Source organism: Callorhinchus milii, unplaced genomic scaffold (assembly GCF_018977255.1).
Source record: "Callorhinchus milii isolate IMCB2004 unplaced genomic scaffold, IMCB_Cmil_1.0 Scaffold16, whole genome shotgun sequence".
In the NCBI taxonomy this organism is placed as follows: domain Eukaryota; kingdom Metazoa; phylum Chordata; class Chondrichthyes; order Chimaeriformes; family Callorhinchidae; genus Callorhinchus; species Callorhinchus milii.
In genome coordinates this window covers 6,459,789-6,484,687 of record NW_024704757.1, presented here as the reverse complement: position 1 = coordinate 6,484,687, position 24,899 = coordinate 6,459,789, and the positions used below count along the sequence as shown (strand labels likewise).

Here is a 24,899-nt window from a genome sequence, read left to right as displayed (position 1 = left end):
GCATTTAATACACGACCTGTAACAGTGGAAGGTCTGGGAGTACTTGGCTGACAACTACTGTCAAATGTAGTGACTGTGTGAACAGTATTGGCCTTTAACTTGCATCACTTTAGGACAACGCTGGGAATGTAAGACTGTGTGCAACCCGAGACTCTGCACTATATATCCCAATACTCTGGACGGTGTGTCCAAGTTAATAATAATAATAACCCTTGCATTTGATATAGCGCTTTTCACATCTTTTAGACGTTTCAAAGTGCTTCACAGAATATGCTGTAAAGTGAATTGACCGTATATTTGTGAGCGAAGTTTCATGTCTAACTCGTTTTTTTATATAATAATAAAATAATGAGTTTGGGGTGTGGGGGTGGGGGAAGAAGAAGTAAATTTTAGTATTTTAAAGATGTGTTAAGTCGATGGCGGATTGCTTTTTCAGGCGTAATAATCACTTCCAAAAAAAACCCAATAATTTGGTCACTCAATCCACAACTGTTTGTGGGAGACTGCTTGTGTGCAATTGGCTGCCGGGTTTTGCCCACAAAATATATAGTCAGTTCATTTCACAGTATAACCTGTGAGGTTCTTTGAGAAGTCCCGAAAACGTGATAAGGCGCGATATCAAATGCAAGGATTGGTAACCTTACTTGAATTTGGGAGGGTACGGGGGGTAGTTTTGGTTACATTTCATTGCAGGAGGCTGGTACCGAATGTAACACTGTCTCCCTCCTCACTCCCACCCTCTAGGGTCAGTGCACCTCTCTTTCCCCCCCACCCCGATCTCTGTCCCTGATTATTTGTCAACCGGTAACTCCTCCACCTCCTGCAGTGTATAGTCCAGGATAGTATCATGTCCCTGGAATTTGAAGTAACCTTGGAATTTCTTCTTCTGGAGCAACAGCGGGAACCAGTAGATATCGTCCGGCCACATCCGGTCAAATGGGATGGCATCCAGGTCAAACCACTGTGGCCGCATCTCTGAGGGAGAGAGAGAGAGAGAGAGCAGGGATGAACGATTCCCATTTGACACAGCAAACCGGAGCAAATGACACATGATGTGGTGAAAGGTAATGAGTTTTTTACTCTTCTCCCCTCTTCCCACACCCCCCCTGACCTGAGTTGGGAAAGCCTTGGCTTGGTGTGAAACTGAGACAACGAGAAGAGCAAATGTGACTGAAAGGATTGCCAACACAGGCACGACAAGTCGAATGGCTCTTTTCCTCCTGTGCTGTAAATGTCTATGGTTGCAATGTGTGAATGTAGGCTGTGTCCGTTACTTACCCTCGGATTCGGACGGTTCTCCGTGGTAATGGTCCGTGCGGAATATGTGAACGTCCAGGATCTCGGTCTCCCCGACAAACTCGAACCGGATGTTTCCGATTTTTTCCAGGCTGTCCACGGTCAGGCTGCTCTCCTCCCATAATTCCCTAAGGAAGGAGATGGTTTTCATAGGTTCATAGACAGTCAAGATCATAGAGCGAGCACACAGATTTGAGATGATTGGCAAAAGATCCATAGGGGAGATGAGAAGATTTTTTTTACGCAGCGAGTTGTTAACGATCTGGAATGCACCTCCTAAAATGGTGGTGGAAGCAGATTCCATAATAACTTTCAAAAGGGAATTAGATGGATGCTTGAAAATAAAACAAGTCACAAGGCTATGGGGAAAGAGTGGGGAGTACAGATGGTCACCTCTTGGCGGCTTGCTCGATGCTCTCTCCAGGCTGCAATTTGCCTCCGAACCCGTTCCACCGTCCGACCCCAAAGCCACGTTTCTTCAAGCCCAGGAGAACCTGCTGCGGTTTAACCACTATCACCAGAGTCAGCAGCTTGGAGGTGAACATCTCTGTCGGCATCAGTGTTTACCCCTTTACCCAGACTCCTACCCAAACAAGGGAGGTCACACACTACTGCAGTAGTGAAGCACAGTCACCACACTTTACAATAGAAGCCCCTGAAGCTCTTTTGAGATGTTTTGACGTAAGGCGATGTATTTGACTTGACTCTTCGGGGTTGGGGGGGGGGGGGGGGGGGAGCGTTTAGGGTTTTCTCTCTTAAGAAGTTACTCCACAACGAGTCTGAGCGGCGGGATCCCCCACAACACACGCAGGCAAACTCACTTTAAAGTATAACCTGCGAAGCGTCTCAACAACACGATAAGGTGCCTTATAACAATAATAATAATAATAATCCTTGCGTTTGATATAGTGCCTTAAGCGGCAGCCAATTGCGCTCGGCAGTGTCCCGCAAACCCTCGCGGACTGACGCGCCCCGAAACGTTGGAGCTCTCTCCCTCGATCCCTCCGTCTCGCACCCCCACCCCTACCCCCCCTCTCAAACCCCTTCTTTTTTTGACGGTGCTTTCGGTCGCCTCCGCACCCCCCCACCCCGCTATTATTATTATTAATAATAATTATTATTGTTATTATAAGTAAAAGAGGAAAAAATGATGGCGATGGGGTGGGGGTGGGGTGGGGTGGAGGTGGGGGGGGGGGGGAAAGGTTATTATTTCTCCCAATGAATCGATGGTGAAACCAGAATCAGTTGTATCAGAAGTGTATCCCCTCTGCGGTGGTTTGTGAATGAAAGCTGCGCGACCCCTCTCCGCGGGTTTCGGCTACAAATCCTTTTCCCATTCACAAAAGACTCGCTCCTCCGCACTGCGAACCCGGGGCCCGATTTTGCGCCGGAGATCAGCGAACCAACTCGCGGATCGAATCAGGAAGAGGGGAGTCGCACTCAACCCCACATCACCCGGAAGAAAACGCAGGGTAAAGGGGGGAGAGGAGGGTGGGGGAGAGCAGGGTGGGGGGGGGGGGAGAGCAGGGTGGGGGGGGAGAGAGGAGGGTGGTGGGGGGGGGGGGAGAGGAGGGTGGGGGGGGGGAGAGAGGGGGGGGGAGAGGAGGGTGGTGGGGGGGGGGGAGAGGAGGGTGGGGGGGGAGGGGGGGAGAGGAGGGGTGGGGGGGGGGGGGGAGAGGAGGGTGGGGGGGGGGGGAGAGGAGGGTGGTGGGGTGGGGGGGGAGAGGAGGGTGGTGGGGGGGGGGGGAGAGGAGGGTGGTGGGGGGGGGGGAGAGGAGGGGGGGGAGAGGGGGGGAGAGGAGGGTGGGGGGGTGGGGGGAGAGGAGGGTGGTGGGGAGACAACAGTCGGATAATGTTTAATGGATAGAAAATCCCATTTGTAGTTCAGCCACAGGTGTCGTTGTAAGTTGTAGGAGTTGTTGTTTGCGAAGAGATTGGATTTCAACTTCATCCTTTCCCCCCGAAAATGATTCAGGAGGTTTGAGGAGGTGACATTGTAATCAGTAGATATTACAACCCCCCCCCCCCCCCCAACACACATACACATACACACACACACACACATACACACCCCACTTTGGCTGAAATGGACTCAAATGAATCAAGTGATGAATGGATGAATTCATTCATTCATCATTTGATTCATTGACGGGTTAATCGGATCGATGGTTGTGATCCGGTTGACGCTGCGGGGCTGCCGGTAACTGTGATCGTTGACGTTTGGAGAGAGTTCGGGGTGAGCGGGTGAAACCCAGAATCTTTTTCTTTCATATCATCTTTTTGTTTAAAAGAGTGGATTATGAGGCAGATACTTTTGAGACGACTCATTCCGCGTGTCTCCGCCACCGCTTGATTGCTGAGGTTGCAAAGATCACTCTTAATTAGAGATTGAAACTGTGTGTATATATATATATAAGACGTTAGTTACTGTTAACCTTTCTTTGCCTTGCCAATGCTGTGGTACCAAGAAATGTTAAGAACTTACACCCATGGAGAGTCGCTGTTGAGCACCTCCTGCAGTCAATTCTCTAATAGTAATGATCCTCGCATTTGATATTTGATCCTTGCACTTCAAGACGTATCAAAGCCCTTCACAGAATATACTGTAAAGTATATTTTGTGGACGAAACGCGGTAGACAATTGCGCGCAGCAGTGTCCCACAAATAGTCGTGGATTCAGTGACCATATTATTATTTTTTAATTTATTTTTTATTTATATTTCCATATATCTTTTATTTATATTTTATATAATTTGTATTTATATATTAAACACCTTTATTTAAAATAAATCTTTCTTTAAATTTTTTTTAAACTGTTGTGTGTTTATCCTCCCATTATCTGTGAGACAGACACCATGATCTCGAGGGCGAGTTGCCGCCTGTTCCACTCGACAGTGACATGCCTCAGAAAGACACCGGCGGAGAAGAGGTGGGTGGCCCGGCAGCTGAGAGACCCTTTTGTGAAGGCTGCTCAGCGGGAAAACTACCGGTGTCGCAGCGCGTTCAAACTGCTGGAGATCAATGAGAAGCACAAGTTCCTGCGGCCTGGTGTCAAGGTGGTCGACTGCGGGGCAGCCCCAGGGGCCTGGAGCCAGGTTGCTGTTCACCAAGTCAATGCCACGGGTGCCAGTAAGTGGAGAACTCACTGTATTTTCTTGGGTGTCTTGATACATGCGGAGACCCATCACCATTGCTTAGGAGCAACCAAACAACGTATGTAATTGTAAGCTGTCTTCCACAACACCCTCTCCTGTTTAAAACCTCCCTAATCCTTTTCCTTCCCCCAATTGCATGGTGCGAAACCTTCCCCTTGTTTTTCTCTCTCTCCTTCACCCTTTTAAGGTTTTGTATTATAATAATATCAATAATAATCTTTACATTTGATACAGCGTCTTATCACATTGTTGAGACGTCTTAAAGCGTTTCACAGAATATAGTGTAAAGTGCAGTGATTGTGTATTTTATAGGCCCACAATCTCTCTGCAGTCTCCAGAGAGGAAGAAACCAGACCAGAGTTCTGCTATTGTATCTCCTAATCCCAACAGATAGCAGTTCCTGAATAATAATAATCCTTGCATTTGATATAACGCCTTATCACGTCTTCGACGTCTCAGAGCGCTTCACAGAATATACTGTAAAGTGAATTGACTGTATATTTTGTGGGCGAAACGCGGCAGCCAATTGGGCACAGCAGCGTCCCACAAAGAGTCATGGATTGAGTGACCAAATCATTAACGTACGTACACAGTGGTTGGTGTTTATTTCTAAAAAGGAAATCTTTTTGTCTCCCTCTAGACCCAGAGGCTCCGGTTGGCTTTGTGGTGGGAGTGGATCTTTTGCACATCTCCCCGCTGCCTGGAGCTGCGTTCCTGTCGCGCTCCGACATCCTGGAGCCTGACGTCCAAGCCAGAATCCAGCGGCTGCTCCTGGGGGGCGAAGCGCACGTTATCGTGAGTGACATGGCGCCTAATGCCAGCGGGATCCGGGAGCTGGACCAGGAGAGGCTGGTCGAGCTGTGCCGGGGGGTCCTATGCTTGGCCGAGAAGGTCCTGTGTGCCGGGGGGACGCTGCTCTGCAAATTCTGGGACGGGGCCGAGAGTAACCTGCTCCGAAACCGACTCACCGAGGCCTTCAGGGACGTCAAAACCGTCAAACCCCTGGCCAGCAGGAAGGAGTCGTCGGAGATCTACTTATTGGCAAAACACTACTACAAGCACTGAGCATCCAGAGCAGACCAGGCAATGGTGGGAATAATCTCTCTCCCCCCCAAAAAATAATCATTATTATTATAATATGAACTCTTCTGAAAAGCGCGAAGGAGGGAGCGTTTATACTGAAGATAAAACCGCTGCCGGAAACCTGTACAATGGATGAAAGAAAGGTTTCAGGAGCTCAGTGCATTTTGTATTCTCTTCTGTACACGTTAAGGCCTGGTTCAGAGCCAGAAAAGTTACCCGCTAGTGTGAAAATGAACTGTATGGACCCAGAGGATCTGTGCTAACACCACTGGTTTCAGTTGGACTGATGGTTATCATTTCTATACACATATTTATATATAACATACATGTATTTTATATACTAATAAAACCACAATGTCTGTCTGTGCTTCAAGAATCTCAATAATTGATTGACATAGAAATATGATTTATACCTCATCAGAAAGGTCTTGCACCTGGGAGTGACGTGGTGCTTGAGGTCCTTACACCTGGTGGCGGGTGGGCCTTCAGCCACTCTGCTCCTACCTCCTATCCCACAGTCCCTCCTCCTCGCCCCCTCTGTTGCCTCCTTCAAGACCTGTCTTAAGACCCTCTTCTTCGACTGTGCCTTCAATCGCCCTTGTTCCCCCCCTGACCCCCCACCCTCCCCAATGCCCATCCCCGGTTCGGGTCTGAAACACTGACTGTCCAGCGCTTTGGGACGTCCTTCCGACGTGAAAAGCGCTATACAAATGTAATTATGCGGTTTTAACTGGTTAGACTCCAGCGATCACCCCGAAGCACACCGAGGACCCAAGCCTTGTTTTATTTTCCCCCAACCTGCGCTCAATACTTTCCGGAATTAGATAAACAGGATGCGTTCCCCCCCCCCCCCCCGGCCCACCACCCAGGGATTCCATCGCAACAAATTTCTCTGGAATCGCCGTGCGGAGGTGGGAATGCGTGGAATTCTCAATTTGGTTTGGAGACTCTTAGGCAACAGGTAACGGGTTTCCGCGTGTGTCAAGACACCCCCGGGGGCTGGGCAAAATAAACGGTGGATGATGGAAGCCACCATTAGGAGGAGGTGGGTGGAATCCCCACCTTTGGAAGGATTACGGTGATTAAAAAAAGTGACGGCGCCTCTATTAGGAGGATTACGGCGGTGTGTGGATGGGTCAGGCAATGGGGGGGCGGAGCTTCTCCGAGCTGCGCGGTCGGAGCTGCGCGAGGGTGGGCGGGGCCGGGATCTGGAGGGAGATCTCGCGAGAGCTGGAGCCGGGCTGGAGGGAGATCCAAGCGCCGCGGAGCGAGCGAGTGAGCGCGCGGGGCGGTCGTCAGCGCAGCCCCCGGACCCCCTCACCTCATCTCACCCCTCTTGTAGCCACGTCTCCCCCGCCGCTCCTTCCTCCTCTTCTCTCCCCTCACCACTCCGCTCCCTCCTGCAGGTGAATATAAATAAAATCCCCTCAGGCCTCCGGGGCTGCTTCTCCGGCTTGAGGAGCGAGAACATTCCAGGCGGTCGGTCGGTTGGTCGGTCGGTCGGTCAGCGTGTGTCAGTCAGTCAGTGCGCGTGCGCGCGGGTTAACGGTCGCTGCTCGCGCAGAGAGCTCGGCTGTCAGCGACCCCCCCCACCCCCGGCCACCCCCCCTCAGGGGCAGGGGCAGCGACCACCCCCCTCCCAGGGGCAGCGACCACCCCCCCCCTCCCAGGGGCAGCGACCACCCCCCCCCTCCCACCAGCCCCTCCCAGGAGCAGCGACCACCCCCCCCTCCCAGGGGCAGCGACCACCCCCCCCCACCCCCGGCCCCTCCCCCCACTCCCAGGGGCAACGACCACCCCCCCTCCCAGGGGCAGCGATCACCCCCCCCCACCCTCCCAGGGGCACGACCACCCCCCCCCCCCAGGGCAGCGACCACCCCCCACTCCCAGGGGCAACGACCACCCCCCCTCCCAGGGGCAGCGACCACCCCCCCCCCCTCCCAGGGGCAACGACCACCCCCCCACCCTCCCAGGGGCAACGACCACCCCCCCACCCTCCCAGGGGCAACAACCCCCCCCCTCCCGGGGCAGGGACCTCTAGGGACAGGGTATGGGACTCCTCCCCCTTCGCCCCCCTCTCCCTGTGGGTGGGTGGGGGGTGTCAAGCCCCCCCCAAAATCAGGGCTTTGTAATTTGCACCAATGCTGTGCTGGGGGGGGGGGAGAGCCTCCGCTGCATTGTTGGAGGTGCCGTCCTTCAGATGAGACGTCGAAGTACGGTGGTGTTCAGGTGGATGTTTACCTAAAAAAAAATCCAGCGGTGCCGTTGGCAACGAGAAGGGAGTTTCTCCCCCCGTGTGCCGGTCGATAATCGCCTCCGTCCACCCCCCCCCCCCCACCCCCCACGAAACAAAATCGGTAATTCTCTTTGCGGCTGTCTGTGGGATATTGCTTTGTGCGAGTGAGCTGCCGAGTTTGCCTACAAAATACAGTCGCTACGCTTCACATTCGGATCCCGTGACGTGCTCTGAGACACTTAGATGATGGGATGATAGTAGGACACTTGTACTGAATGCAAGGATTGTTATTAGAGAGATCCAGACACACCTCTCACAGGATGCATTTAACCCACTGAGTTGTACAGCAAGTTCCCAAAAAGAGAATTCATGCCACTCTTTGAGACGTCTCAAAGCGCTTCACGGATGTGCAGTAATATGGAAACATTATACAGTATATAATATACAGTATATGTGAATTGACTGTATAATCTATGGGCGAAGGATACATAAATTGTCTGTAGTCTTACACTTGAGACAGATTTTTGTTGTCAAAAAGTGTTGCACGGGTTTTGCATGAATCCTGTGTCCTGCCATTCCATGGAATGACCTATTTCGATTGTCACTGGGCCACCCACCATTTTGCACGTAGCTGTGACATTTCCTTATTAAAAAATGTTTTCCCTCTTTGACTGTTTCAGGGTCGAAGACGGAAGAATGGATGACCTGGACGATAACACCACTGTCTTCTCAACTTTACGTTCATTCAACAACTTTTTGTCGCAGGCGTCAACATCTACGTCAAACGTGACTGAGCCCAGCTCCATCCCAAATATGTGGCAGTTACAGTACCAGCAGAAAATGCAGGTCAGTCAGAATGTGGTCCTTATTAGTGCCTGAAAAAAGAATATTACTGGAGAGAGAGGGAATGTATGTGCCTTCCCACCTCCTAATGGTTTAAACTTTTTTTTCTGGGGAAGAACAACAATAATAAATTACATTTGTATAGCTCCTTTCACATCGAGAGGGCGTCAGGGATTTGGACCCGAGCAGGGAGTTTAGATCAGGAGGGCGGGAGGGTAGGGGTAAGCGGGTGGCTGAAGGTGTGGTTGAAGAGGAGGGTTCTTGAGATGTACCTTGAAGGAGGCAAGGGAGGCAGCAAGGACAGCAAGTGACTGGGATGGAGTTCCAAAAGCTGAGGGACAGAGAAGCTGAAGGCTCGACCGCTGGGGAAGAAATCACTCTTGTTGCTTCTCTAAATTGACATTACATTGGAGTAACTGGTGAAGTGTTGCATTGTCGGAGAAGCCACATTTTTGCCCCATTATAGACTCTGGTTAGGATTTTATGGAATTTAGTATAGAGCTATAATAGGACCCCGCTATACAGCAAACTCTGATAACTTGACCCTGGCTTAACTTGTCACTAACACTTAAGTTGCCATCCTGTCAGTATCCCGGCTCCTTCCATTACAGAATGTTAATAAAGGACTCTTTCACGCTCCGGGTAGGGTTCCGGAGCGCTTTACTCGTCACTCTGCTTATTACGTAACTAGTCACATTCTAAAAATTCTTGTAAGTGCTTACAAAGTAAAATTGATCAGATAACTTGTCCTATCAGATGGGGGCTTGCATCGCGGAGGCCTCCCGCCTATTCTATGACTGCTATAGGCGCTCGGCAGAGGTTGGGTGTACATGCTCAGAAGCATTGCAGAGCTTTCTGGTTTATTGGAGGGCTGTATCATGGCCTCCTGCTGTATCCTGTCACAAGTGTGGCCCTCCAATAGACCAGAGGCCGCTGCAGTTCATCCAAGCATGTACGCCCAACCTCTGCCGAGCGCGGCACTGATTGAAAACAACCTTCTGTCTGTGCAGCACAAATATAATATGGCGTCTGTATGCATACTCCAGTTGCCGTTTCCCGGCCTCTGGCTGAACTTCAGCCTAGAACTGAGGACGTTTGGCAGATCCATGCGGCAAGTGACAAAGACTTGCAGATTTTATTGGGACAAGCCTTAGCCCTCTTGTGCATTGATGTATCACCTGAGGGCCTCATGACTAATGATGATCTCCAGAAACTACAAATATACAAGGCAGTAGCACATAAATAGTATTTGAATACAATAGCTGTCTCTTCCTTTTTATTGCAAACTCAATGATGCATTCCTTTTGCCAGTGGTTTTCATCTCACTGGCTGAATTTTGCTTTTTTTGTAAAAGTTGCAACTTCAAAAGATTTTTATTTTTAAAATAAAGTATAAAACATTGCATTTTGTGCTGGTTTTACCTACCTTTAATGAGCTGCACGCGTTTAGAACACATGTCAAGTAAACCATTTATTATTATTTATTATTATTGTCATTTCAGATAGTTGCCTAATAATCTCTAAATATAAACAATATTATCTAGGATAAGATAAAGTTGCTACAATCCACCTACAGAAAACTTTCTTGGATACAAGTATGTCTTTGAAAGTGTTATGCCATTAGATGTGCTTTGGTTTGGTGGACTAACAGTCGTTATTATCGTGCTTTTTATTTAATTTTTCCTTTTCTCTTGTCTAAAAGAAAAGTAGGCCTCTTTTAAATTGTCTAAAGAAAAAATCAATTTTGTGTATTTCTCAGGCAGAAGAGCAGGCAGAGGATGTTCGCTCCAAAACCCGTGTCCTAGAGGTTGAACGGGAGAAGCAGAAGATAGAGCTCAGTCATAAACGTGCCAGGATTGAGTTGGAGAAGGCAGCACAGACCAGTTCCTGGAACTACGAGGTATGAAGCAAGAGTGTACACCACATGCCTCTTACGAATGGTGTTTATTCTTGATTGATTGCTGTAAATGTATGTATGTATGACTTACCACTATCAACTATTCCACTCTCTGCTGCTGGAGAAATGCTGTACTGTTATTTCATGTATGTAGTGGTGGTTATGAGTGGGTGTGAACTATCATTTCTCGTCCCAACAATTTGAGCCGCAAAGCCACTGGTTTAACTTTTTAACTTTATTTCATTATGAGCGGAGGTTGTTACGGGGGAAATTGGCAGTAGCTTAGGAACAGTGTATATGCTTGGCTTCTTAGCTCCGTGCATCAGCTAGGCAGAGAAAATAAATGGAGATGCAAATGCACAGTTGGTGGAAGCTGTCAGGAATGTGCCCTTGTGTCAGAACTATTCGTGTTTTTAGAAGATGTAAAAGACTTCAGATTCCCTCACTGTTGCTGTCAAATTAAAGCAGATTAGAATTTCTATGAGTTCTCTTTTTTTAATGATCTGCCTGAGGTGAAACAATTAATATTCAATGCTGCTGTCTTAAAGTTACTTATGAAACATTAATCCGGAGTTCGATGTGAAATCTTTTCTTTAAATTATTTTAATACTTAGTTGAACTTTTTTCATTCTTCTGCCTTGCAACAAAAATATGGAATTTTCTTTCATGGTCAGCAAATGATCACCAAGGTTATTTTACAGGAGAATTTTTATATTGTAGCCTTGAACGTCTTTTTATCAATGTTTTACAGTCTTTCATTTAAGTACTGATTGGACACTTTTTTAAAAATAGCGGGAGGCAGATCGGAACCAGGAATTAATGGTTCAGGTGAAGCAAATACAGGAAAAGGAGGCAGAGACTCAGGAAAAACTCAAGGAACAGGTTGAGATGAATAAAACATTGAAGAAGAACATGGAGCTTCAGAACAAGAAACTTCAAGAGACTGAAGAGAAACTTGCTGAATCCAATCAGGTAATGAGCAATGAGGAACTTTCTGCAACAAGTCTCGCTTGTATTTCAAACTTTAGAAAACTAATTGCTAAGCGTCATCTCCATTTTGAGATTTTTAGTTTTATGTCATTTACTCCAGCTGTTCTGTGACTGTTGGGAGTTTGAGAGATCGCTTTAGTATTCCAATTTACCTGGGGAGGGGGAAATACATGGATTGTTCCTCTTGACTCTGCATAGTAGTAGAGCTGAGGTCAGGAATTGCAGACAACAAACCTATATCTGGGTGCTTTGGATTGTTCAGAGGATATTATTTTTGCCACTTTTCGTCTCATTGCGCCTGAAATCTGTGACTTACTGGGTTAGGTCAAGGAGGCCAGCAGCCCACTGGCATTTGGCCGTTTTGGCCATTCTTCAAGTGTGCAAAATTAGTTTTGACAGTTTACTGAATAATGGAGGACAGCTTAGCCAAGCATATTCCTGTTCTCAACTGATATCTACATCTGCGCATTCATATGGGGGAAGTCAACAAGTAGTGATTGGAGCAGGAGCTGTGGCTGATTTCTTTACCCCCCAGCTTCCCAGGGCTAGGATGCTATAATTAATTACAGTCCTAACCATTCCCCTGGACTGATCAGATATGTTTATATGGGTGGTTGGAAAGTGGTTTTGATTGTGTTGATTGATGTCTGGTCGCAGGATGATTATTAAAAAGAAGGATTAATTGTTGCATGAGTGATGGAAAGACAGTATTCTGCGTTGTAAGCTTTGCTTTTTGGAAGCAATTGAAATATTCACGTTTGCTTGGGTTAACAAATGTGTGATTCCATTTGCAGTTAATATAGCAGTTTCTAAATGTAAGGGATCTTATGTGGCCAAAGTCCGTGGTGTTAGCACGCATCAATAAATGGGCCAACTGGGAGCTGCCAAAAGAATAAATTCTACCAGTTTGATTGAGGCCTGTGATCTGCAGGAAATTCCATGTCTCTTTTCTACCACAAGAGGGATCTCTTCTGTTTATATGTCTCACTGAGGACCGCTGGTGGTCACAACCCAGTATTACAACGTCCGACCCAGACTTTAAAAAGTGTTGTCTTCTCACTCCCTTCTCCTCTGAAAATATTTGATTCCCTTTATTTCTTTCCAGTGGGGTTTTAATTCCGCAGGAGCCGGCATCTCATCCAAGTACAATAGCTATCTTTCACGTGTGAGCTTCGGGAGCAAATGCTTTTGAAATATTTGAGATTGAAAAACATTGTAGTACGGTTTGAAGTACAAAATATTTCAAAGGGAAATACTAAACAAATTGCATAATAGTTCATATGGTCTTGCATAAAGTTCAGAAGTTTTATTTTAGGTTTTGCTTTCAGTATCCACTCATGTTAATTGATGTAAAGCCTATATTTTTTTAACTGGAGTGTTTTATAATTCAGACAATCGATGTCCTAAAGGCCAACGTTTCTGAGCTGCAGTGGAAGTCAATGAGTCAGGAGATGCAGTTGACAACTTCAACTACAGAGCGTCAGGAGCTACTTGAGCAAGTGGAAATACAGCGCAAGTACGTCCAAAAAAAAAAAGCCCTCTTCTTTGACATTTTTGCCACATCAGACTTGAAACCCCTAAAGCTTATGCTTTCATCCCAGCATTTCCGTCACTTCTCCTTTGATTTTTCTTTTCAAAAGAGTACATGATGTGATTTGAAAGATTTTGAAATGAGGGAGGAAAATGCACAAATTGGTCCCCCCGACGTGAAAAGCGCTATATCAAATGCAAGGATTATTATTATTATTATTTAAAAACATCTTATTTTTTGCTTCCCAACTGCTCTCTTTTTCTGACAGTAATGCTCCGGGACGCTACCCCGTTTGAAGGGTGCTATATAAATGCAAGTTGTTGTTGTTGGTGGTAATGGCCCTTGCTGGCAGTATTTCTAATTGTAGTGCTCTTGCCAATGCCGTGCTGAGCTCAACTTTCTCAGCATAAACCAGTCCCAGAATTTAAAGGTGATCTTTAAAATACTATTACAGCTAAATAAAAGAGATGCGTGTTGGATTAGTTTATTCAATAAAGAGAGAACATTTGTAAATTTTGTATAATTTTTTCTTAATTCGTGTTTCTCACATTCTGTTATACCTGGCAGGATGGGCCAAATGTGTCTCTTTCTACTTTTACAAAAAACTGTGACTCTTTGCCAAGTTTATTACTGCTGTGATTCCTTTGGATCATGTCTCCCATGTGTATTCATTTTTGTAGCATAAGTGATTGTTAACTTTCCCACCTCATTGCCATACTTATTTTAACAAGACTGTCATTTTTCTTCCCCTATGCAGAAAGTGGCAGGAGGCTGTGCAGAAGGCACATGACATGGAAACAGCTCAGGCAGTCAGTGTAGAGAATGAGCAAAGAATCAAGGTAAGGAAAAAAAGTTGCTTTAAACTACCCTATCATTCTATCACAATCGACATGAGTGGTAGACTGACTTTGTCAATAAGTTGGTTAAACTCACTGATATGGAAGCAAAAATCTCCTTCACATTTGTTTTTGTGCATGATGGACTGATGAATAGCAATTCTAATAAACAATATTATTTGCATCCAGTTTCAAAAGAGAACAAGAAGGAGTAAACATAGCCAATACTGCCCCAACAAAATTTATCTTAACTCCAGGCTCATTTATATCAAAGCAATTCTTCCTCTGTTGGAATCCTAGTGTGCTATTGCTGTTATTTACATAGAATTACATATCATTTTACACATGAGCCTGCTTACTCCCCTCTCCTATACTCTATCCTCTCCTTATTTCCTGTGACTAAAGCCTTAATTGGGCTGTTAGATGCACCATGTGCACCCTGAAAGTTCTACAGCTTTTGGAAGACAATTATTAATCTTGGTCCACTAATGTTCACTCTACATTAACTTTTTTGATTGAATGAAGAACGAGAGTGATGTTAACCAGGGAAATAAATGGGAAGGGCTAAATCAATAGATGACTGCTCACCATGTGTAAAGGTCAGCCATTTCAGTATTTAAATGTATGGTATATATGAAAATAGCGGAAGAACTAGAATGTACAATGTCTGGTGTCTCATTTGTGTGTGTGTGTGTGTGTATTTCAGGAAGGTATGGAGAACTGGCAATTGAGCTATGTTTATAAATGAGCTACATTTTTTCGACCTGGCTGTTTATGTCCCTTTAGTACTTTGTATAAAAGGTTTCAATTCCCTAATTATGAAGGAGGCCAATGGGTAATTATACTCCGTGATTTTGGAAACACTGAGCTGCAGCATAACATTTTGTTGCTATAATTATTCATCTCTAGTGAGGCTTGAAACGATTCACTAAAACATCCTGTCTGTGTGTTCATTTAACTATGATGGATAACGGACAGATCTAATTTATCTTGGTAGATGAAATTAGCCATTGCAAAAAAAAGGTGAAAAATTTAAATATGCTTATTGGGAATTAAGGGGGAAAACATTCTTGCGCTGATTCAGCTGATCTGACCTGGGTGTCAAGATGTTGAAATCGGCCTCAGTGCCTCATGTTAGGCGAAAAGGAAAATAGGTTCTTAATCAGATTGCTATCTAGTGTTTTTTTATTGGAATTGTTAGAATTGCTAGATGGACTTTGAGCAATGACAGGAATGAGCTTAATTGTTGCACATCTACTAATCAAACAACAACAACAAAATTATATTTATAGAGCGCATTTCATGTTGGGAGGATGTCCCAAAGTGCTGGACAGTCAGGGGTCGGGACCTGAGCATGGGGGAGGGGTGGCATAGGGGTTAGGGAAGGCAGAGAGGTGGGAGGGCGACCGAAGGCATGATTGAAGAGAAGGTTCTTGAGACCGGCCTTGAAGGAGGCAAGGGAGGAAGCGAGGCGAAGGGACTGTGGGATGGAGGTCCAGAATGTGGGGGCAGGGAGACTGAAAGCCTGGCCACCAATGGTAGGACAGGTCGGGCGGGAGACATGGAGCAGACCGGAGCCTGCTGAACGGAGGGAGCGGGCTGGTTGGGAGGGAGTCAGCAGGTCAGAGAGGTAGGAGGGGGAAAAGCCATGGATGGCCTTGAAAGCGAGGGTGAGGATCTTGAATTCCTTCCTCTGAGGGATGGGGAGCCAGTGGAGATGGGCGAGGGTGGGAATGATGGGGTCATGGAGCCTGGTGCGCAAGAGTACACGAGTGCAGAGTTTTGGATGATCTGCAGCTTGTGGAGGGAAGAGTTGGAAAGGTCGATGAGGGAGTTTCTGTAATCAAGCCTTGATAGGATGAATGCATGGGTGAGGGTTTCGGCAGTCTGAGGGGTGAGGCAGTGGCGGAGTCTGGCAATGTTGCAAAGATGATGGTAGGCAGTACCGGTCATAGCGCGGATGTGGAGGAGAAAGCTCAGTTCAGGGTTAAACAAGACACCCAGGTTTCTTGACTGGCTTTGTTAGGTTGAGTGTGCAGCCGTGGAGGTGCAAGGTGTGGAGGCTCTGGCGTGAGACAGTCAGGAGGTCTTGCTGACGTTGAGGTGGAGAAAGTGATCCCTCGTCCAGGACTTGATGTCGGACAGGCAGTCGGTCAGGACGCCAGTAATCCTGGAGTTGAGGGTGGAGGCAGAGAGGTAAAGTTGGGTGTCATCGGCATACATGCGGAAATTTACCCCATGTCTGCAGTATGGGCAAAATAGCCTGTATGGGCATGCTGAGATTCAACATCATGGTTTCTTTGGTGAGACGATGGGGTATTACTGGTCTTTTTTGGAACTATAAACTTGCTTCTGGAGAACCAAGGTTAAAGGAACAATAAAATGCATTTTTTTTGCATTGTTTGTTTGAAGTGAGCATTCATTTCTTAGCCTAAGCACAAACCAATACCACCCTTTAACCTTTTAATTGCCTTTCTCTACTTTACGTCTTGCTCCTCCATTTCGAATTGAGAAGCATCTATTCTCATCCATTTTAAGTTTTGAACCTGAAACTCAGGTGAACGAGGGTTTTGGTAATACAGCCAATCCTTAAAATAGAGGCCAAGTGCTAAATACTGCTGTATTCAGTTATAAATTTCTGTTTTTTTTTTCATGAATCTTCAGGAACTAGAGAGTAAAATATCTCAGCAGGAGCAGGACTCAATAATTGTGAATAATATGCGATCAGATCTGTCGCGAATCCCCGAGTTTGAGAAAGAGCTCCGACAGCTGAAGGAGGAGAATACCTATTACAGGTGAGGATTCTGGACATTTGAGTAGCCTTTTAGAGTGAAACTGCTCTGTAGGAGGAATGAAGGATGAGATGATGTCTTAATGCTTCAAGCACAAGTGTCTGTTTACCTAGCAGTAAGTCGGAATGAGGTTGGCGAATTGCTTTCCAGGGATAATAATCACTTAAAAACAGAGAAAACGTGGTCACTAAATCCACAACTGTTTGTGGGACGCTGCTGTGTGCAATTGGCTGCCATGTTTCTCCCACAAAATACACAGTCAATCCACTTTACGGTATATTCTGTGAAGTGCTTTGAGATGACTCAATTACGTGATAAGGCGCTATAACAAATACAAGGATTATTATATGTTATTATTAACAGGGAGATGGAGGAGAATAATTTGCTGCTGAAGGAAGAAACCGAGAGCCTTCGGAAGAAGATTGAACGTCTTGAGAAGTTAAAGGAAGAAAAAGTTACTCTGGAGCTCAAGAATGAGGTTTTTGTGAATCACTTACATTTTAAACGTTTATTCTCCCTTAAGATTTTTTTGTTTACATTGCACAATGAGAAAGGCATTGTAGGTGGAGATCACTCAAATTAGTTTTCCCATCATGATGGTCTTTGCTGGTCCTTCAGGGGTAAGGAAAATCTGTATTTCGAAAAGAAAGCAAGGGCTAAGAAAAGTGGTGATTCAAGCTTGCATTCTACTTTTGTTTCGCCCTCCCCGCCACTATTAAGAGCTAATGGTGCACGTGTATTGATTCTGGGAAGTTATCAGTCTAATCTGTCTCACATATTAATACCAAACTGTTGTTGAATCTTCTGATCTTTTCTACTGAGATGAAAAGCCCTGTTCATGTGTTGGTGGGTAATTCAGTGCCTCCTGGCGTAATAACTGAATCGGGAAGCACTAAATAGATTGCTTTCCTTTCAGATAATTGTAATCTGAGGCACAAGGCTGAGTCATTTATGGACATTAGTTTCTCTTCTGTTGCACTTTCCTCCTGAGTTTATGCTCTGAAAAGATTGGAATCTGTTTAATTGTTTCTTAATTGCCCTCTTTCTGCTCTGGAGAAGATTTTCAAGTTGCATAACTTTTTATTTTAGAAATTACTGGCAAAATTAAGAAGTTGGGAGAATGTGGAACAGACATCAGGACTGAATATCAGGTAAGATTCTGCAATATTTTAAAAGAGATACAGAGTAACATTTTACATATTTTTCTCTCATCCTTTCCTCATGGATGTTTACTGCCATACATCCCTCTAGGGTTAAGTGAGGTTGTAAGGACTACACAGTATAATGCTCTATTCCATCTGTCGTGCATATGTGTCAGTAGCTGAGATTAACAACTGTAATGTCTAGTCAACTTAAATTTTAAAGAAATTCTGACTTGCACTAGTTTTCTGCATCTCTGCTATAACAATCAAACAGAAGTAACTTTATGACATTATCTTAGCAACAAGAAGGATCAATTCTGACATTAGACTTGACGGCACAATCATTTGCGACTACTTGTTCTATCCAGTTTTAGAAGATGGTATATCTCCTGAGCATTAAAGCTGCAAGGCTCTAACATAAGTAGAATTTGGAGTACCAATTCCCTGTGTATTATAATTTTTTTGTTTAACGGTTATCATAAACTACGCACAGATTTGTATTAACATTCTCCCAAATGGAAAAATAAAAGCTCTGATTCTGCTTTTAGAGCCAGATAACTCGCATAGTTAGTGCGTTTGGCAGACATGTCAGGAAGGCATGCAGAGGCAGTAAGAGAAGGAGAAGCAGAAGGGACATCTATTATGCAACATCCTGGATACGCTGCTGATGAGATATTAATTCCTCAAAAAAGATTTGGTCACTCAATCTACGGCTGTTTGTGGGACGCTGCTGTGCGCAATTGGCTGCCATGTTTCGCCCACAAATATATAGTCAATTCACTTTACAGTATATTCTGTGAAGCGCTTTGAGACGTCTCAAAGACGTGAAATGCGCTATATCAAATGCAAGGATTATTATTATTGTTTATTCTAGATTATAGCCACCTGGATGTTTTATGAGTGCATGTGGTTAATTTTGGATCAGCATTTTTAATGCTTTGTAAAATACGTTTTTGTGAATAATTTTATATTCAGCCAGAGAAATTCTCCAACTCAGTGGGCTAGTCTGAACTTAAGATGTATCCGGGTGGGGGGTGAAACTGTCAAAAGAGGCTCGTTAATTCATTGGAGTAGACTTGAGATTCAGAACACCTGGAGGAAAGAGAACCAGTTTCTGTTTGATGGATATAGTTAAAGGCTGATATGTGAAAAGTCTGCGTGTGAATATTATGAACCAACATATTATCCATGCAGGGGCACAGATAGGATTTTGAAGTACTTTCTCACTGGAGGACATCTTTTGACTTACTCTTCACTTGGTATGTGGAAATTATAAACTTGAACTGCTGGAGCCTTTCCTCACTGCATCATATAAACTTCCAGTTCAAAGAGTTTCAGTTCTTAGAAAACTTGGCAGCACTCCCTTATTTATATAGGAACATAGGAATAGGAATAAGTGATTCAGGCCCTCAAATTTTTTTTGTGGGAAAAAGTGAAGTGAAAATATTAGGGTTTGGAGGCAGGACGTTCATTTGAAATCGTTTTTGTTACTGGATTATAATAGTGTTTCCTATTATAAACAGGCATAGAAATGCTTGTTATTTCTAACTAGTTGCCGAGTGATGAACACTCTTGATCACTCTGTATTTTTCCTATAAAAACATTTGCCTTCATCCTTGCCAGTTGGTTAAATGAATGATTGCTTGTATCTGTATTGTGTAGTGGTTGATTTGCTCGCCTCACAAGTGAGAAAAAGTATTTACAATGCATTAAAAATCCAAAATTATTATTTTTTGGGAGGGATTATTACCCCTGGAAAGCAATCCACCAATCAACTAAGAACCGGATTCCTACTTACTGCTAGTAAACAGGCGTGTGGAGTAAGATAAATGAATTGTTGAGCCATACCTTGTAAACCTAATGACTGAATTCCCATCCAGGCATTAGAAGGAAGTGTAGTCAATTCCTGTAAAACATAACTTGGTCAAAAATCAGAATTCCCTCAGCAGATTTTGTGCTGAAATCTTAGTTCAGGTTACATGTTGTGTTTACTAAATTATTACAGCTGTAAAATGATTTGTGATTGGGAAGCTTACTGTAGGACGGAACTATGTTGTGTCTTGTCCTTGCCTGATCTATTGTGCCCTAAACTAGAACAGAACAGTAAAGGGCCTGTTAGGTAAAGGCACCATCTGTGTAGCAGCAGTAACGACAAACACCAGAGTAGTATAGGTTTAATTCTGGGTCTGCTGAGCTGTCTGATCTGACCCTAAACCTAAGAATAAGATCAGGCTTAGCTGCTCCCCACCACCTTAATGGTTTTGTAGTTTACCAGCACTTGGCTGTACGAAGTCGGATCTGAATTTCATAAGAAATTTAGCTAAAGTTTCTGTACTGCTGAATATGATACAGCAGGTGGCAGTGTTGTCATCTTGACACAGAGCTCAGTTTCCTGCCACCCGGTGTAATCACGAAGCTTTGCTCTTGGATTCTACGTAATGGGTTGTATTTTCATCCCTCTTTATTGACTTACAATAATGAAGAGTAGATATAGTGTAATTGACAGGCATGTAAATTGTAGAGTAAAAGTTTCGGTTGTGGGATATCTATTGGCCCCAGACAGCCAAATATATTTTGCAACATTCATAGTTGGTAATTTTTTTTTGTCAGAATAACTACCACAATTAATTGTCTTTACATTTACAGCAGTTCCTACAGAAGAACAAAACTCTTGCATGTTGCCACTGGATTGCTTTCGATTTATATTTCATGGCATTTCACCCACAAATATACAATCAATTCACTTTACAGTATATTCTGTGAAGCACTTTGAGTCGTCTAGAAGATGTGAAAAGCGCTATATCAAATGCAAGGATTATTATTTATAAAAAACGTATTGAACCTTAAATTTAGATTCCACCCTTAAACAGACTAGCACGAGTTTCTTTTAGGCAGATTTTTTAATTATAAAATCTTGTTTTCTCTCGAGTAGGAATAAAGATGGACATACCAGCAGCATACTTCAACCGTTATATTATCCCTCAGGAATTCAGCCTTGAGTCTGATGGATGATATGTAATGGATAAATAGTAAAATCGCAATGAGATTGTAACCTATTGCAAAGACTGATGGATGATGTGTAATAAATGACCAACAATATCCCAATGAGATTTTGCCTAGACCTGAATCTAATGAGCAATATGCTATAGATATCCAACAGTATTATGCTGGGATTATAGCTTTTACGTGAGCCTAATGGATGATATATTTTAGATATTCATGGCTCTCCCGAAAGAGTTAGTGCCTTTACCTAAGCCGCAAGGAGGACGATCTGTTAAATATCAGATTTTTTTCACGTTTTCTCCATTGTGTTGTACACCATTCAGCTACTCTAAGAACAGGCAGGTGACTTACTTTCAGCATTACTCTGGAGGTACACAGGAGCTGTTCTTGGTAATTAAGCTCTCGTGAGTTTTTGATTGATGGTTTCCTCCTCATGCTGGGGAGTAGCTCTTTGATACCTTACCTAAGAGGCCATTTTCACATAATGAGTCTGAACAATTGGGCTATTTGACTGTGGGGTGGCATTCAGTGTTCTTACTGGATTTCCAAACAGTTGGGCTTCAAGGATCGCTGGATAGTAACTAAGAGTGGGATTTTTATTTGCCCTCTGTGCCTTCTTTCTAGATGATCTTGTTATAGCATGGATTAGGGATTAAACTTGCTATCCTCCATATCTCATTGGCACTCCGTTTGTTTACCAAGTATTTGGAAGAATGCTGATTTTTAGTTTCTCATTTGCTTTTTATTCCCCGTAGAGAAACATTTTGATTCGTATTTACATGTCTTGCGCAGCTGCGATTGTTAACCCAGCAAGTATGTTAGTCACAAAGCTGCACCCTAGTAGACTGAGATATATAGTACCAATATGCTGCTTTACCTTCTTACCAACTTTGTCTCCCCTAATCTTTTCTAGAACGTATTTGATTCCTTTTCCATTTACTTTGATACTGTTCCTTGAGCACCAATCACCACTAGTACTTGCCACTAGTGACCATTATTCACATGTGTCTTGACCATGAGAGTTGTCAAACCCAAACCTAAAAGTCACGTGTTTTACAGTGGGATTTGTTGCTTAACAACAACACCACCACCACCAAGGTACTGGACAGTGTACAGCATTTCAGACCCGAGCTGGGGTCGGAGGGGAAGGGAGGTGACCGATGGGGCATGGTCGAAGAGGAGGGTTTTGAGGCGGGATTTGAAGCAGGCTAAGGAGGGGGTGAGGCAGAGTGATTTGGGGATGGAATTCCAGAGGTTGGGGGCAGAGTGGCTGAAGGTTCTCGCGCCAATAGTGGGGTGGGTGGGTCGGGGGACATGGATCAGGCCGGAGCTGGCTGAGCGGAGGGAGCAGGCGGGTTGGTAGGGGTTTAGGAGTTCGCAGAGGTAGGATGGGGCGAGACCATAGAGGGCTTTGTATGTGAGGACCAAGATCTTGAACTGGATCCTCTGAAGGATAGGGAGCCAGTGGAGTCGGGCGAGAATGGGGGAGATGGGGTCACGGATTTTGGTGCGGGAGAGGACACGGGCTGCATAGTTCTGGATTATCTGCAGCCGATGGAGGGAGGAATTTCGAAGGCCGACAAGCAGGGCGTTTGAATAGTTGACCATGGAGGTGCTGAAGGCATGAACAAGAGTTTCAGCGACCTGAGGGGTGAGGTAGTGGCGGAGTTGGGCGATGTTACGGAGGTGAGGGAAGGCAGAGCGGGTAATGGCTTGGATGTGTGGAAGAAAAGACAGTTGAGGGTCGAACAAGACACCTCGGTTCCTGACTGGCTTGGTGAGTTGTAGTGTGCAACCATGGAGGTTGATGCTGCCAGAGCCTAACAGTAGAGAGTGGAAATCTTGGTTATTTATTTGAATTCCTTATAAGATTGAATTAGGGTGAGTGAATAAAGATGCAAATTCTGCAAAGTTTGTGGAAAGAAGATCGTGTAATGGGCAGACGACTGTATTACCAATAAGTTTAATGTAGTCTAGAACATACGAGGGATGAAATGCCTCTTTGAGGACTGTATTAGAATTTTGTACACTGAGCAAAACCTGATATAAAATGCAGTGAATGCATTGTTATGAATAGAGGCATCTTTCATGCATTCTTAAAATGGTGTTAATTACCAAGTTGCTAATCAACAACCCGTTCCAATGGTTTGTTAGAAAAGGATCATTTTTGAGGGATGGAATGCATCACTTTTGTTATCAAAATGCAATATTCTCAAAGGACTGTATATGGAATAAAGAGATTTTTTGCAAATGTAGAAAAACTACCAGATAGCATTTCTGGTTTTTAAAAAAGTGAGTAAAAATATGGAAATTAGCTCAGTTTTTGATTAGCTCCACTGTGCAGTGGTATAACTCATGATGTAACCATGGAAATTTGAGTTTAACTATTCATTGAGTCTGTTGTAACTTATTTCTTACAAATTTAAGTATTGTCATTCATCATCATCATCATGCTGGCTCAGTTGGTAACATCCCTAACTTGGTGACAGAAGATTGTAGATTCAGGCCTTGTTTTGGTATGTGTGTGCTACTTTACCTCGCAACCCAGCAGTGAAGGTAAATTTGCCATCACAATCTCGGGCGTGCCCAGGTTTTCCTGGTTGCCCTGTTATTTGGACCGGTGCCATTATATTAAAATCTGAACTGCTAATTAAATTAAATTTAATTGCCTCCTCAAGCCTGAGTAATCTGTGATAAATGCAGCCTTTCTTGCCTGCTTCAGAAGCGAAAACGATTTAATATCCTATGCATAGAGCTGTATGAAAATAAAATTGCCCCCTTTTTAAAGAAAAGGATTATTCACTGTAAATGGAATTTCTAAGCCTAATTACCAATGGATTTGCATAATTTCATCATAAATGCAGGGAACTAAGAATTTATTACGAATTTCTGCTTCACACACTAACAATTGTGTATTCATAAGTTATACTGGTCTTCCCCAGAATTAGCTGAACTGGTCAGAAATTTCAAGAGCGACTGACCTGAGAGTTGTTGATCGGGACTCAATTACAAGACTGCATATGTTGAGGGTTATCACCAGAAGAAACCCATGAGGGTAGAATTATTTTTATACACACGTTTAACACACATGGTTATTGAAACCAGTTCCATAATAGCATTTAAATGTAATTAGATAAATAGTTGTGGAAAAATAAAGGTATGAGATGAGAACAGGGTAATAATAGGCTAAAGAATATCTAACTCTGTCCAGCGCCTTGGGACATTCTCCCGACGTGAAAGGCGCTATACAGATGTAGAATATAGGTCCCGGTGGGGTGCTGACACCCGCATAGACATAATGGGCAGAATGGCCATTTTCTGTACTGTAAACTTGCATGATTCAATAAAACCCATGAGAAATTTGAATTGAAGTTAGCATTATTATATCATAGTGAATTGCAAGTTACTTAAATGAGGTGATGATTGACCCAAAACCCATTACTGTTGGTACTTTTAGCCAGGATATTGTGAACAATTGGACAATGAAGCCCTAGTTCTTGGAATTCAGTATTAAGAGATCCATTTATATCATATACTGAAAGGATCTGTTTCAGAAGTAGAACCTATTTGATCAGATGGATAACTAAAGATTTCTTCTCCTTTCATGGACACCTTTTTACAGCGAGAATGATTGCTGTGCTTAAAATGTTGCAAACAAATGTTTCTCCATTGATATCAAATTAACTGCAATCTTTGTGCATCAATTTACAGCACATAGTCCAGGTAAGGGTAAAGTGGTAGATATTGCAGCTGATCCCACCATTTCTAGGGATTTCAGCCGGTGAATGTGATATCTAGATTCATGAAAACACTTGGATAGTGAAACCACTTGAAAGGCATATGGGAGTCAATTAACTTTTCACATCCCTTTTCAGCCAATAATTTTTTTAAATGTCTGATTTTTTTTCAAAGTTTGTTCATAGGTTAACGAGCTTATTGCCTACAATAGAGCCCCGCCTTTACGGACAGCCATAAAGTTAACTTGAAATTTATGTCTCCAATTTGCGTGCAATTCACTTGATCTTGAGAACTAATGGTGCAGAATTGTATCCACTGCTGGATTTCACCTGCCCTTTTATGTTCTACGCACTAGATA

The 24,899-nt window shown here is 44.1% G+C and overlaps 3 protein-coding genes across 7 annotated transcripts in view; 2 read left to right on the top strand and 1 right to left on the bottom strand.

Moving 5' to 3' along the window:
* Positions 1–590: 590 nt before the first annotated feature.
* nudt1 (nudix (nucleoside diphosphate linked moiety X)-type motif 1) lies at positions 591–1,976 on the bottom strand. The gene is made up of 3 exons (XM_007905752.2): positions 1,690–1,976; positions 1,279–1,424; positions 591–975 (listed from the first exon to the last, which is right to left on the bottom strand). Exons 1-3 carry the CDS (start codon positions 1,851–1,853, stop codon positions 791–793), a joined length of 495 nt encoding a protein of 164 aa, XP_007903943.1. The 5' UTR covers positions 1,854–1,976; the 3' UTR covers positions 591–790.
* Positions 907–5,889, top strand: mrm2 (mitochondrial rRNA methyltransferase 2). Of its 4 annotated transcripts, none has more exons than XM_007905753.2 (3): positions 907–1,064; positions 4,147–4,425; positions 5,092–5,889. In XM_007905753.2, the coding sequence occupies exons 1-3, from the start codon at positions 1,043–1,045 to the stop codon at positions 5,514–5,516; spliced, it is 726 nt and encodes a 241-aa protein (XP_007903944.1). In that variant the 5' UTR covers positions 907–1,042; the 3' UTR covers positions 5,517–5,889. The 4 variants fall into 4 exon arrangements, with proteins under 4 accessions (XP_007903944.1, XP_042197208.1, XP_007903947.1 ...); XM_042341274.1 differs by lacking the exon at positions 907–1,064 and adding an exon at positions 2,671–2,768; XM_007905756.2 differs by lacking the exon at positions 907–1,064 and adding an exon at positions 3,105–3,284.
* An 854-nt stretch (positions 5,890–6,743) lies between these two features.
* Positions 6,744–24,899, top strand: part of mad1l1 (mitotic arrest deficient 1 like 1) — a 337,784-nt gene continuing 319,628 nt past the window's right edge. For both annotated transcript variants that reach the window (XM_007905757.2, XM_007905759.2), the window contains exons 1-9: positions 6,744–6,940; positions 8,451–8,616; positions 10,372–10,512; positions 11,302–11,481; positions 12,891–13,015; positions 13,788–13,869; positions 16,531–16,661; positions 17,022–17,136; positions 17,748–17,809. In XM_007905757.2, the coding sequence (XP_007903948.1) occupies positions 8,467–8,616; positions 10,372–10,512; positions 11,302–11,481; positions 12,891–13,015; positions 13,788–13,869; positions 16,531–16,661; positions 17,022–17,136; positions 17,748–17,809 (986 nt within the window). In that variant the 5' untranslated portion in view covers positions 6,744–6,940; positions 8,451–8,466. The remainder of the gene's footprint in view (positions 6,941–8,450; positions 8,617–10,371; positions 10,513–11,301; positions 11,482–12,890; positions 13,016–13,787; positions 13,870–16,530; positions 16,662–17,021; positions 17,137–17,747; positions 17,810–24,899) is intronic.

Bases quoted from the DNA above. Each gene is read 5' to 3' on its own strand.
- mrm2 (XM_007905753.2), top strand. From the start codon at position 1,043: ATGACACATGATGTGGTGAAAG. The intron at 1,065-4,146 runs GTAATGAGTTTT...TCTGTGAGACAG, and splicing joins GACACATGATGTGGTGAAAG to ACACCATGATCTCGAGGGCG. The intron at 4,426-5,091 runs GTAAGTGGAGAA...GTCTCCCTCTAG, and splicing joins AGTCAATGCCACGGGTGCCA to ACCCAGAGGCTCCGGTTGGC.
- nudt1 (XM_007905752.2), bottom strand. From the start codon at position 1,853: ATGCCGACAGAGATGTTCACCTCCAAGCTGCTGACTCTGGTGATAGTG. The intron at 1,425-1,689 runs GTGACCATCTGT...CTCCTTCCTTAG, and splicing joins ATCGAGCAAGCCGCCAAGAG to GGAATTATGGGAGGAGAGCA. The intron at 976-1,278 runs GTAAGTAACGGA...TCTCTCCCTCAG, and splicing joins AGAACCGTCCGAATCCGAGG to AGATGCGGCCACAGTGGTTT.